At 42.2% G+C, this 14,405-nt stretch overlaps 1 protein-coding gene across 3 annotated transcripts in view; it reads left to right on the top strand.

The window, feature by feature from the left end:
* Nucleotides 1-14,405, top strand: part of c2h18orf54 (chromosome 2 C18orf54 homolog) — a 73,768-nt gene that overhangs the window by 36,567 nt on the left and 22,796 nt on the right. For 2 of the 3 annotated variants that reach the window (XM_085974722.1, XM_085974730.1), the window contains exons 5-6: nucleotides 2,546-2,651; nucleotides 8,028-8,171. In XM_085974722.1, coding sequence (XP_085830848.1) covers nucleotides 2,546-2,651; nucleotides 8,028-8,171 — 250 coding nt within the window. The remainder of the gene's footprint in view (nucleotides 1-2,545; nucleotides 2,652-8,027; nucleotides 8,172-14,405) is intronic. The other variant, XM_085974739.1, reaches the window with a different exon arrangement.

The following is a 14,405-nucleotide window of genomic DNA, read 5'->3' as shown; positions in this document are numbered from 1 at the left end:
ATGGTTGCATGCATCATCTAATGTGGCACTGAACCATACAGACTGATCCCTCCTTTTCTGACTTAGCTTATCTCAGCTAGGGCACAAGTTAGGGATGTTCCAAGGTGGACACGAATCAGTAAGAGTTTTTGCTCCTGATGACTGAACAGTGAGTGCTGCTGGAAGAGTTAGAAAGGACAACTGAAAATGCTGAAATCTTCAACAAAATAAAATGCTGGAAATGCAAAGCAGATCTGTTGGCATCTGAAAAGAGAAAGGGCAGTTTAGTGTTTGGATTGTGATCCTTCATCAGAACTGCAAAGAGGACAGGCGCCCTATAGGACTGACAAAAACAGAGAGGGGAGAACAACAGGTGATGGTCATACTTTAGATATAACGGATACCTGTATAAAAATGAGGCTAATAGGTTTAATAGCCTGAAAGCAGATTTTTGTTTTAAAGCTGGAAGGAGGGGGGATTTGCTGGATGACATGTAAAAAGCATCTCTGGCTGTAAAAAGACTTTAAAAAGACATAAGGAGAATACAATGGTTCTGCAATGGAAGGGAAGCTGAACTACGGATGGAACACTTTGCAGCCTTCCGGACTCAATATCGAGTTCAACAATTTCAGATCATAACCTCGGCCCCTATTACATTTTTACTTATATTTTTTTCCACCCCTTTGTTTTGGGTTTTACCTCCCCCGCCCCCCCCCCTTTCCTTTTCTCTCTCTCTCCCACACGGCAGCTGTCTCCCATCCTGCCAGTACACTTCACACCTAATCTGAGCCGTCTTTTGTCTCCACTGTCCTATTACCATCTCGTCTGGTTTTGAATACCTCTTAATGTATTTTGTACTTTCGCAGCCCTACCTTCGATCTATTTCATTTCCTTTCCAGTTTTTAAAAAAGGGTTCACCCGAAACGTCGACTATAATTTCTCTCCACGGATGTTGCCTGGCCTGCTGAGTTTTTCCAGCATTTTCTGTTGTTATTACGAATGGAACAAACTGACAGGAAATGGAGGAATAGGTAAGTTCTGCAGTTAAGATACAGATCCTACATGATCTACTTGAATGGCAGTACAGGCTCGAGGGGCGGAATAGCCTACTCCTATTCTTATGAAGTTGCTAAAGGCAGAATTCAGACAACCGAATTCCAGCAAGCTGAAGAGATACCGTTCCTGAAGTTTTGTACTGTCTCACCCAGTGTTCCTGAAGTTTATTTGCACTTGGCTGAGGCAAAGTCGGATGTCAAAAATAGAAAGGTCAGGGTGGTAATGGGAGAGTGAATTGAAGTAGTGAGCCACATGGAAGTCAATCAGGATCATGCATGAAGACACAACAGAAATGTTCAGCAACATAGTTGGTCTCCCCAAATGCAGACACCTGCTGGAAAGTGTGCATATGTGAATGTCGTGAGGTTTGGCTGTGACAATCACCGTGACCAAACTCTGTGGTGGTTGGAGGTCAATCATCACATTGCTGCAGGAGTTCCTCAGGGCAGTGTCCTAGTCCCAACCATCATCAGCTGCTTCATCAATGACCTTCCCTCCATCACATGGTCAGAAGTGGGGATGTTCGCTGATGATTGCACAGTGTTCAGTTCCAGATGCAAATCTTCAGATAATGAAGCAGTCCACGCCTGCATGCAACAAGACTTGGACGACACTCAGGCTTGGGCTGATAAGTGACAGGTAACATTTGCGCCACAGAAGTGCCAGGCAATGACTATCTCCAACAAGCGAGAGTCTAACCACTGCCCCTTGACATTCAACGGTATTACCATCGCCGAATCCCTCACCATCAACATCCTGGGGGTCACCATTGACCAGAAACTTAACTGGACCAGTCACATAAATACTGTGGCAACAAGAGCAGGTCAGAGGCTAGGGGTTCTGCAGCGAGTGTCTCAACTCCTGACTCCCCAAAGCCTTTCTACCATCTACAAGGCACAAGTAAGGAGTGTGATGGAATACTCTCCGCTTGCCTGGATGAGTGCAGCTCCAACAACACTCAAGAAGCTCGACACCATCCAGGACAAAGCAGCCTGCTTGATTGGCACCCCATCCACCACCTTAAACATTCACTTCCTCCACCACCGGCGTACCGTGGCTGCAGTGTGTACCATCTACAAGATGCACTGCATCAACTCGCCAAGGCTTCTTCGGCAGCACCTCCCAAACCCACAACCTCTTCCACCTAGAAGGACAAGAGCAGCAGGCGCATGGGAACACCAAGATACACACCATCCTAACTTGGAAGTATATTGCCGATCCTTCATCGTCGCTGGGCCAAAATCCTGGAACTCCCTCCTTAACAGCACTGTTGGGAGTACCTTCACCACATGGACTGCAGCGGTTCAAGAAGGCGGCTCACCACCACCTTCTCAAGGGCAACTAGGGATGGGCAATAAATACTGGTCTTGCCAGCAATGCTCACATCCCAGGAACGAATAAAAAAAAAAAAGATTCGATGCCTTTGAACGCGAGCATCTGAGGTTTTATCTTCAGTGATTAATTGGCTGTTGAATTCCTCCTGTAACCTTTTTTCCTGTTGTTTATCTAGCAAATCCCCGGTGCCTGTAGGCAACAGTGGAGAAGATTGCCTTGAAGCTTCAAACCCTGCTCTGATTGATGACTCTCTTCAGGACTTTTTAAATACTGGCTATCAGGTTAGTGTAGAGGGAGAATCAGCCTGGTCACTGATTCTCATTCAATAGAGTGGAAAGATCTCAATATTTGTTTCTCAATATTTGGTATATATTTAAGATGTGCCCATCAAAAGTGCGGGATGTCAATTCTGGGAAGTAGAATACTTTCTTATTTTGGCATCATATCAAGCACTCCCAACTCCAGAATATCATGGTTAAATACAGAATAAAGCTCCCTCTGCTCCAAAAAGTGCCCAGAGCACAACATCAGAAGAGTACACCCTACTATACCAGATTGTCATTTTTTTCCATTTCCTTCATCAGCCAATCTGTTGGATCTGTGAGTGAAATTGCCAATTAGTGTTCAATTAGCAGCAGTATTGTGCTGTGGGCCCACTGACAATTAAACTGATGCTGCTTCAGCTCATTTCAAATATGACCGTTACAAACAAACAGACATGGGTTACTTTCACCCCGACACATCTAAGGACACTGAGAAAGAAAAGAAAGTTGCATATCAGATAGTAGTTAATAAGGACAGAGGGGTTAGAATCATAGAAAGTTACAGCACGGAAGGAGGCCATTTTGGCCCATCGTGTCCGTGCCGGCCAACAGAGAGCTATCCAGCCTAATCCCACTTTCCAGCTCTTGGTCCGTAGCCCTGCAGGTTAGAGCATCCCAAGTGCATATCCAAGTACTTTTTAAATGTGGTTAGGGTTCCTGCCTCTACCACCCTTTCAGGCAGTGAGTTCCAGACCCCCACAACCCTCTGGGTGAAGAAATTTCCCCTCAAATCCCCTCTAAATCTTCCCCCAATTACTTTAAATCTGTGCCCCCTGGTTTTTGACCCCTCTGCTAAGGGAAATAGGTCCTTTCTATCCACTTTATCTATGCCCCTCATTATTTTATACACCTCAATAAGGTCTCCCCTCAGCCTCCTCTGTTCCAAGGAAAAACAGACCCAGCCTATCCAGTCTACCTCATAGCTAAGATTCTCAGTCCAGGCAACATCCTTGTAAATCTCCTCTGTACCCTCTCTAGTGCAATCACAACTTTTCTGTAATGTGGTGACCAGAACTGCATGCAGTACTCTAGCTGAGGCCTAACTAGTGTTTTATACAGTTGAAGCATAACCCCCCTGCACTTGTATTCTATGCCATGGCTAATAAAGGCAAGCATTCCGTATGCCTTCTTAACCACCTTATCTACCTGGCCTGCTACCTTCAGGGATCTGTGGACATGCACTTCAAGACCCCTTTGTTCCTCTACGCTACTCAGTGTCCTACCATTTAATGTGTATTCCCTTTCCTTGTTAGCCCGCCCCAAATGCATTACCTCAAACTTCTCCGGATTGCATTCCATTTGCCACTGTTCTGCCCACCTGACCAATTTATTGAAGGGTTGAAGGTGTTTATTTTTGAAGAGGGGTTGATGGAAGTTTTGAAGTGGGCAGTGCCTGAGGAGAGGAAGCCATTTATAATATCAGTGTGCATGAGTTAGGTGTTCAGATGTTTAGTGGGAAAGGGATTGAGGGAACAGGAGATAGGTCTCATGGTCCAAATGAACTTGGAGAGCAGGGGAAGATGGAGATGGGAGAGCAACTAGAGAGAAGGTTGAGAGAGGTGGTAAAAAGATAGAGCTGGTATCATCTCCTGGCTATAATAGGAGGGCGAAGCGGGCTGGGGGGTGGGGGGCGTTGGTTTAATGGGCAAAGGAATTGGGGGGAAGCAGCAGAACCAGTTGTACAGATGGGGTTCAATTTTGGTCTGGGCCTGTTTTTGGAAGAGAGGAGTTTAAGATGGGCGGTTGGGCTATTTTGCTTCAAGATGATCCTACAGTAGTCTCTGTGGTTTTGACAGAGGAGTGTGAGGCCCTATAGAACTTACTGTAGTTGAGATAGATCTGGTGATGGATGTCTAAGCCTGTTGTGCTCCAGGTATGCTTAAATTTGCACTTAAGGGAGCAAATATGGGTGCTATACCAAGAGCAATGACAGGAATGTGAAACAGTGAAGGCTTTGCTGGGAATGAGTGCTTTGCTGGGAATGAGTGCATTGAAGGTGAAGATGAAGGAGTGGTTGAGTAGATCAACAGCTGCAGAGGTATTGCGGTGAATGGAGGGTCAAAGGCTAGAAAGTTTGCAGTTTAAGAATGTGATTTTAAGAGACTTGGGGGAGAGTTTTTTTTCTTGGGCTAGATGTAGAAGGCAGAAAAAGATTTTTTTCAGGGTTAGTATGACATGTTTACCACAATTGATGTAGAGATTACAACATGCTGTAAAATGAAATTGGGTAAATACTTGAAAAGGAAGGATCTGGGAAAGGGGCAGGTTCTAAGCAAGGAAGCACTACTTTGAATTTATTCTGGGTAAGGTGGAGCAAGTTGGCATCCTAAAAGTAGGAGATTGTTTGTTTGAAAAATAGTGACAGAAATATAGATTCAGTGTAACAATAGAAAAGGAAAAAGAAAAGTCAATGATGCAATAGGTCATTGGAAAAAAAGTAAATTATAGCGAGAGAAAAAGAACCTCGCTCAGATTAAATGGAAGAAAGATTTGGCAAACGGAACCATAGATAAGTATTGGGAAATATTTAAAGAGGTGATTGTCAGCAAAATTTCAGTAAAGGAAACAGGGAGCATGTTGAAAGCTGGAGATCCATGGACGAAAAGGAAGATTAGATCAAATTTGCAACTTTAAAATAAAAGGCACTTAAAAATGAAAGCCAAAATAAATATAAAGAATATATAGAAAAGCTATGAGAAAGATGAGGAGTACAAGAGAAAATTAGCAAAAAAAAGTTAATAAAAAGGCTTTTTTTAGGCACATCGATAGTAAAGAGGATAGTCAAGATGGAGGTAGCACTGCTAAGAGATGAAGGAAGCAAACTTGTAGTGGGGAACCAGGGAATGGAAGAGGTATTGAATAAATGCGTTGCCTCAGTTTCAGAGGAGTTGGATATTGGAATTGTTGAACCACCACTACAGAGTGTAGAACAGTTAGTGGAGGCTATTATTGAAAGAGAAAGGTTACTGAAGAGTTAATCAATCTTAAGGTAGATAAATCACTGGGACCTGTTGTTTTGTCTGAAGATCCTGAAAGATGCTGAAGAAGAAATTGTGTAGGCTGTGATTATAACATTCCAACATTCTTGGAAAGGAAAGTTGTGCTAGAAGACTAAAGGATAGAAAAGTGTTTCTATTTTTCCAAAAAGGAAGCTGGAGTAAGCCCCAAAATTTTAGGCCAATTAATCTTTCTTCAGTTGCTGGTAAACTACAAGTTTATAAGACTGATGAAATTACTAAGCACTTGGAGTTATCAGGGCAGACAGGTCATATTAACCAACCTTTATAGAATTCTTCAAAATAAATGACAGGATAGTTCAGTACAATGCAGTGAATGTGATTGTAAAGATTTTCAAAAACATTTGATACACTGCCACACAAGAGACGTTTATCAAAAATAATGGAACATGGAGTTAAGGAATAATGTTTGGATATATTATGATAAATGATTGGATAGCAGAAAGCAAAGAGTGGCGTTAGGAGGAGGTTTCTCAAGAGTGGTGTTCCACAGAGATCTCCTTTTTATACATAAACTATCTGCATTTAGAAAGAAAGAATTAGCATTTATATCATTTTTAAACATCCTCCAACCCTCTCGGAGCACTTCACAGCCAATGAATTACTTTTAAAGTGTAATCACTTTTGTATAGGCACAAGTGGCAGTCAATGTGCACACAGCAAGGTTGCACAAACGTTAAACGAGATAAACGACCACTTCATCTGTTTTGATGGCGTTGGTTGAGGGATGGATGTTGGCTAGGACACCAGGAGAACGGCATACTCCACTTCAAATAATGTCATGGTGTCTGCAATGTCGGAGACAGTGCTGCATTTTGGACGCAACATTAAACTGAGGTCCCATCTGCCTTTTCAGGTAAATGTAAAAGATCCCATGGCACTATTTGGAAAATTGTTGGGGAGTTCTCTGTCCTGGTCAACATTTATCCCTCAAATAATACTATGAAAACATATTAACTGGTCATTTATCTCATTGCTGTTTTGGGGAACTTTGCTGCATGCAAACTGGCTGCCATGTTTGCCTACATAACAATAGTATTTACACTTAAATAGTAATTTGCTTTGGGATGTCCTGATCATGTGAAAGTCGCTATATAAATGTAAGTTATTTCTTTCTATGGGATCTTTTATCTCCACTTGAACAGGAAAAGGGGGACTTTGGTTTCAAAACTCATCTGAAAAATTGCACCTCCACAAATGCAGCACTCTAGCATTGCACTGAAGTGTCAGACTAGCTGATGTACTGAAGTACTAGAATGTTTGAACCCACAACCTTCTTAGATGAGAGTGCAACCAACAGAACCAAACTGACACTTGACTTCAGAATTCAGGCGGCAATATTGAAATTTGCTGGGGATATACCACATTGCGATAAGGATAGTGAAAGATTGTAGGAGGACATAGATTATATCAACAAGGTGAGCAGATGGGTGGCGTATACAGTTCAGTGTAGATAAATGTGAAGTAATAATATAATGACAAAAATAATTAAATAAGAGGTTAGAAGAAATGTCAACACGGGGTAGTTAGAATGTAGAATTCTCGGCCGCACATAATTGTTGAACCTGAGTCCCAAAGTACTTTTATAAGAGAATTAAATAGTTGTTGAGAAAAAAGGAATATTATTGGGTATGGGGAGCAAGCAGGAAAGTGGGTTTGAAGAGGTTTCATTTCTGAGGGAAAAGCACCTGTCCTGATGGGCAGAAAGGCCTGATTCTGTCCTTTATTTTTAAATTCGTTTTTATGGCATGAGGGCAAGGCCAGCATTTATTGCCCATCCCTAATTGCCCTTGAGAAGGTGGTGGTGAGCCGCCTTCTTGAACCGCTGCAGTCCGTGTGGTGAAGGTACTCCCACAGTGCTGTTAGGTAGGGAGTTCCAGGATTTTGACCCAGTCCTGGTTCGGGGAACAATTTAGATTGAAAACGGATGTGGTGGTAACTCTCCTGGCAAAAATATATATTGTCCGACTGAATGTTGGCATCCAGAAGGCAGTGTGCCATATATACTTAAAAAAGATTTAAATACTTAAGCCTTTGAAACACACAAGATAAAAGGAAAAACCTGAAGCTGCGAATCTGAAATAAAAGCTGGCAATGCACCGCGGGTCAGTCAGCATCTGAAAGAGAAAGACAGGTTAACATTTTTTCGGTGGGACCTTCGCTTTCTCTTAAAAATGCAGATGGACATGCTGTGCATTGTCAACATTCTCCTGTGAAATACAAAGCAGGTAAACCTTTCCTTTTGAGGTTTTCCCCCGTCTCTTCCCTCCACTCACAAAGTAAAATGAAAGCGGCGCCCTGTTCTTTTTGATTTTAGAGGAATCGTCCTGGTTCATCAGGATTTTCTGGAGGAAAGCACCACGGACCAGTTGAAGCGCTCAAACAGATGCTGTTCAGCTTGCAAACCGTGCAGCAGAGCTTTGATGACGAACACACAGAACAACATGAAGAGATTAGAAAAGTAAATAGTAAAGCATCTTTGAATTTCTAGTTTAATGATAAAACCATGGTTGTAATACAGACATGATCTAAATTATGTTTGTCTGATTTAGTGTATTAGCGCCAATACACTATAGGAGAAGTTTTCTTTGACCTAGTGCGCTTTAATATTGCGCGTCATGCTCCTTGCACGATGCTCTAAATTCATCAACAGTGCTCTCATTTACAATCATTGCCTGTACTTCACCAAAGTGTTATCAAGCTCAAAATGATCTCTTTAGAAGCAACACCAATTTGGAAAAACAAATTCCATTATTCTTTTGGGTATTTTGAAACGGTTGAAGTGGATAAAATATGAAAAATTTATGCGCCTGACAGTATGATTCAGCTCTTGTTTATTTTTTGGTTACTTCAAATTACTGTTAAGAATTTTGTACAGAGACAGTTTTCAATCTCTAGGTGTTTCAGTGGTTTGCAATCCCTGTGGTCTGTTTGCACTACAAAAATCTCTTTTTAAGTGTTTTCTTTGTTGATAAAAATGAGGGATGTCTGTACCAAAGAATGGAATTTTTTTTTCCACTTTGCTTCCAAGTCACACTATTATCCATTCTCTGGTTAAGTGTAGCATGGGTTGGATGCAGTGGGTACTTCGAGGACTGTCTTCACTGCTGGTCACAACATCACAGACAATGGGCCGGAATTTGCAGTGGGTAATAACGGCGAACTAACACCGCTCACTGTTATTACCCCTTTGAAACTGACCGCAACTTCAGGATGTAGCGCACGTGCATCTAAACGTGGAAATTCTGAATTTGCGGTCAGTCATTCACTGCTCTGACACTGTGCGGTGGACCCCTCCCAGCAATCAGTTTAATCAGTGAAACTGAAGGGCTTTTCCATGGTAATATCGCTGTTAAATACCCCATTAAATGTTAGACCTTGTAACTGGGGTTTTAACAGTGTATTGACTGCTAGACAAACGTTATGGCCCTGAAAAACTAACTTTAAATTTGTCAAATTTCTCCATTATGCAATTTTTAAGGAACTTTAAAAAAAAACATTGTGAAAAAGTTTGTTTATATTTTAGGATCTACCTTATCCCCATGTGAGAGCCCCAACCTTTGTTTTGCTCTCTGTAACTTTTTTTTTTAAAAGTCCGGATAAAAGTAGCTTCTCATTTCCTGGTTCCCTGTCTGAGAATGCTGCATTGTGATTGGCTGCTCAGACAGCTTGTTGCCGTCACAGCAGATCGCACTAGGGAATTCCCACTGCACTTCACTGAAATCACTTGAACGTCGAAAAAGGCAACCTTCTCACCACAGAGATCGCGAGATCTTTGTGGGCAGCTTTCTTCGAGGCCAGCGGCAAACACCTTTGCTTCGCCAGTGACTGCAAATTACGGGCCATTAATATGTTGGAGAAGGTGCAGAGAAAAGTAACAAGCTTGATCCTAAATGTAAAGCGATTGAAGCATTAGAAATTAGACAACCTCAAACTTTCGTCAAAAAAGTTGCTGGTTCAGCAAGGACTACATCAAGGTATCTAAAATATTAAACGGTATATGTAGTAAACATTGAATATTAATGCAGATTATGTCAGCAACAGAGAATGTCAATTTAAACTGGTGAAAAGTAAATTTAAAACAGATGCTAGGACACTTCTTTATTCAAATGTAATCTTCCAGATGAGGTAGGAGGGAGAAAAACATAAGAACATAGGAAATAGGAGCAGGAGTACGCCAATCGGCCCCTCGAGCCTGCTTCGCCATTCAATAAGATCATGGCTGATCTGATCCTAACCGCCAATCCACTATCACAGAACCATCTCCTGAATCTAACAGAATTAGACACACGAAATAGGAGCAGGATCAGGCTACACGGCCCCTGGGCCTGCTCCGCTACCCACAGGGCCATGACCGATCCGAACCTAGACTCATGTCCAAATTCCTGCCCGCTCCCAGTAACCCTTAATTCCCTTTACTTCTAGGAAACTGTCTATTTCTGTTTTAAATTTATGTAATGATGTAGCTTCTACAGCTTTTTGGGGCAGCATATTCCATGGACCTACCACCCTCTGAGTGAAGTAGTTCCTCCTCATCTCAGTTTTGAAAGAGCAGCCCCTTATTCTAAGACTATGCCCCCTAGTTCTAGTTTCACCCATCATCGGGAACATCCTCCCCGCATCCACCCGATCCAACCCCTTCACAATCTTATATGTTTCAATAAGATCGCCTCTCATTCTTCTGAACTCCAATGAGTAGAGTCCCAATCTACTCAACCTCTCCTCATATGTCCATCCCCTCATCCCCGGGATTAACCGAGTGAACCTTCTTTGTACTGACTCGAGAGCAAGTATGTCCTTTCTTAAGTATGGACACCAAAACTGTACGCAGTATTCCAGGTGCGGTCTCACCAATACCTTGTACAACTGAAGCAATACCTCCCTATTTTTATATTCTATCCCCCTAGCAATGAAAGCCAACATTCCATTGGCCTTCTTAATCACTTGCTGCACCTGCATACTAACCTTTTGAGTTTTGTGTACCAGGACCCCCAGATCCCTTTGTACTTCAGTACTTTCCAGTTTCTTGCCATTAAGATAATAACTTGCTCTACGATTTTTCCTGCCAAAGTGCATAACCTCACACTTTCCAGTATTGTATTCCATCTGCCAAATCTCTGCCCACTTACTTAGCCTGTCTATGTCCCCTTGCAGGTTTTTTATGTCCTCCTCACTCATTACTTTCCCTCCCATCTTAGTATCATCTGCAAACTTTGACATGTTACACTCGGTCCCCTCCTCCAAATCGTTAATATAGATTGTAAAGAGTTGGGGACCCAGCACTGACCCCTGCGGAACACCACTAGTTACTGATTGCCAGTCTGAGAATGAACCATTTATCCCAACTCTCTGCCTTCTGTTAGATAGCCAATCCTCTATCCATGCCAGAATATTACCCCCAATCCCGTGATTTTTTATCTTAAGCAATGATCTTTTGTGTGGCACCTTGTCAAATGCCTTTTGGAAGTCTAAATACACTACGTCCACTGGTTCCCCTTTATCCACCCTATATGTTACTTCCTCAAAGAACTCCAGCAAATTTGTCAAACATGACTTCCCCTTCATAAAACCATGCTGACTTTGTCCTATTAAATTATGATTATCCAAATGTCCTGTTACTGTCTCCTTAATAATGGACTCCAAAATTTTACCTACCACAGATGTTAGGCTAACCGGTCTATAGTTTCCAGCCTTCTGTCTACTGCCCTTTTTAAATAAGGGTGTTACATTAGCAGTTTTCCAGTCTGCCGGGACCTTTGCCGAGTCCAGGGAGTTTTGGAAAATTATTACCAATGCATCCACAATCCCTACCGCCACTTCCCTCAAGACCCTAGGATGTAAGCCATCAGGTCCAGGTGATTTATCCGCCTTGAGTCCCATTATTTTACCGAGTACCACTTCCTTAGAGATTTTGATCGTGTTTAGCTCCTCCCCCCCCTTTAGCCCCCTGTTTGTCCAGTGTTGGGATATTCTTAGTGTCTTCTACTGTAAAGACTGATATAAAATATTCATTCAGTGTTTTTGCCATCTCCATATTTCCCACCATTAATTTCCCGGTCTCATCCTCTAAGGGACCAACATTTACTTTAGCCACCCTTTTTCTTTTTATATATCTATAAAAACTCTTACTATCTGTTTTTAGCTAATTTACTTTCATAATCTATCTTCCCTTTCTTAATCTTTTTGTTATTTTTTGCTGTCTTTTAAAGTTTTCCCAATCCTCTATCCTCCCACTAGATTTGGCTACCTTATATGCCCTTGTTTTTAGTCTTAGCCACGGATGGCTGTCTTTTCTTTTACACCCTTTTGTTCTCAGTGGAATATATATTTTTTGGAAGTTGTAAAATAACGCCTTAAATGTTAGAGATAGTCAAACATTAGAGATAGTCAAAATGCATCTGAAGGCTAAACTGAGAGAGCTGGGCTACCAAAGGAATGAGGTTTAATGGGCTAATTGGGCTTTTCTCCTCCTTTCTTGCTTTCAGTGCAAGGTTTTCTGTACTCTACACCAACAATTTGCACCACTGAGATGAGTACCCCCAGTTATAAGAGTATATCATGCCGGAAATCCCAAGGCAACTACTTTTGAATCTGGGACAGGGACTCAATAAAATTAACGTAAGTGAAATAACTATATTGAAGAAAGTAATGGCACTAAAGAGTGACAAATCCCCAGGACCAGATGGTTTCCATCCCAGGGTTTTAAAGGAAGTAGGTGAGCATATTGCAGATGCTCCAACTATAATCTTCTAAAGTTTTCTCGATTCAGGAACCGTTTCTTTAGATTGCAAAATTGCGCATTTCACTCCGCTATTTAAGAATGGTGAAAGAGGGAAACCAGGGAATTATAGACCAGTTAGCCTAACATCTGTTGTCAAAATTGCTAGAGTCTATAATTAAGGATAGGGTGACTGAACACCTCAAAATTTTCAGTTGATCAGAGAGAGTCAGCATGGATTTGTGAAAGGTAGGTCATGCCTGTCAAAATTTTTTGAAGAGCTGACTAAAATAGTGGACAGGGGAAATGTCTATGGATGTTATTTATATGGGCTTCCAGAAGGCATTTGATAAAGTCCCACATGAGAGACTGTTAACTAAGGTAGAAGCCCATGGAATTGAAGGCAAATTATTGACCTGGTTAGGAAACTGGCTGAGCAGCAGGAGACTGGCAGTCGGGATAATGGGTAGGTACTCAAATTGACAGGATCTGTGTAGGTCCTCAACTATTCACAGTATTTATTAATGACTTAGATGATGGCATAGAAAGCCATATATCCAAATTTGCCGATGACACAGATAAGAACATAGGAACAGGAGTAGGCCATTCTGCCCCTCGAGCCTGTTCCGACATTCAATGAGATCATGGCTGATCTGTGACCTAACTCCATATACCCGCCTTTGGCCCATATTCCTTAATACCTTTGGTTAACAAAAAGCTAGCAATCTCAGATTTAACTAGGGCGGTAGATAGGGCTTTAAACTAAATAATGGCGGGTGGGGGGGGGGAGGGTTCACGTGAAGGGGAATTTAGAAAGTCAAAGAGAAAGGAGAAGGCAATAGTGCAGGGTAGTGATAGGGGTAATGATAACCAGAGTGTGACAGGAGGAGACAGAGCATACGAACATAAGTGTGCACCAGCAAATAGAGTCAGAGTAGGGAAAAATGGTAAAAAGACAAAATTAAAGGCTCTTTATCTGAATGCACGCAGCATTCGTAACAAGAGAGATGAATTGACAGCACAAATAGAAATAAATGGGTATGACCTGATAGCCATTACAGAGACGTGGTTGCAAGGTGACCAAGGCCAGGAACTGAATATTCAGGGGTATTTGACATTTCGGAAGGATAGGCAGAAAGGAAAAGCAGGTGGGGCAGCTCTATTAATAAAGGATGAGATCAGTGCAGTAGTGAGAAATGATATTGGCTCAGAAGAGGAAGACATAGAATCAGTTTGGGTGGAGATAAGAAAGTCACTGGTGGGAGAAGTCTATAGGCCCCCTAACATTAGCTACACTGTAGGACAGAGTATAAATCAAGAAATAACAGGGGCTTGTAAGAAAGGAACATCCTAAGATGTTTTATAAGTATATTAAGGGCAAGAGGATAACCAGGGAAAGGGTAGGGCCCATTAGGGACCAAAGTGGCAATCTGTGTGTAGAGCCAGAGGATGTAGGCGGGGTTTTAAATGAATTTTTTGCATCTGTGTTCACTATGGAGAGAGACGATGCAGACATAGAAATCGGGCAAGGGGACTGTGACATACTTGAACATATTAGCATCGAGAGGGAGGAGGTGCTAGCGGTTTTAGCAGGCCAAAAAGTGGATAAATCCCCAGGCCCGGACGAGATGTATCCCAGGCTGCTGTGGGAGGCAAAGGAGGAGATTGCAGGGGCTCTGACACAAATTTTCAGAACCTCTCTGGCCACAGGGGATGTACCAGAGGACTGGAGAACAGCTAATGTAGTACCATTATACAAGAAGGGTAGCAGGGATAAACCAGGGAATTACAGGCCAGTGAGCCTAACATCTGTGGTAGGGAAATTATTGGAAAAAATTCTGAGGGACAAAATTAGTCTCCACTTGGAGAGGCAAGGATTAATCGGGGATAGTCAGCATGGCTTTGTCAAGGGTAAATCATGTCTGACAAATCTGATTGAATTTTTCGAGGGGGTGACTAGGGGGGTGGATGAGGGAA

This window comes from Somniosus microcephalus, chromosome 2, assembly GCF_052327205.1.
Source record: "Somniosus microcephalus isolate GS21.2 chromosome 2, FLI_Smic_1.0, whole genome shotgun sequence".
Lineage (NCBI taxonomy): Eukaryota > Metazoa > Chordata > Chondrichthyes > Squaliformes > Somniosidae > Somniosus > Somniosus microcephalus.
The sequence above is the reverse complement of the archived record's forward strand: the minus strand, read 5'-3'. Positions and strand labels throughout refer to the sequence as shown.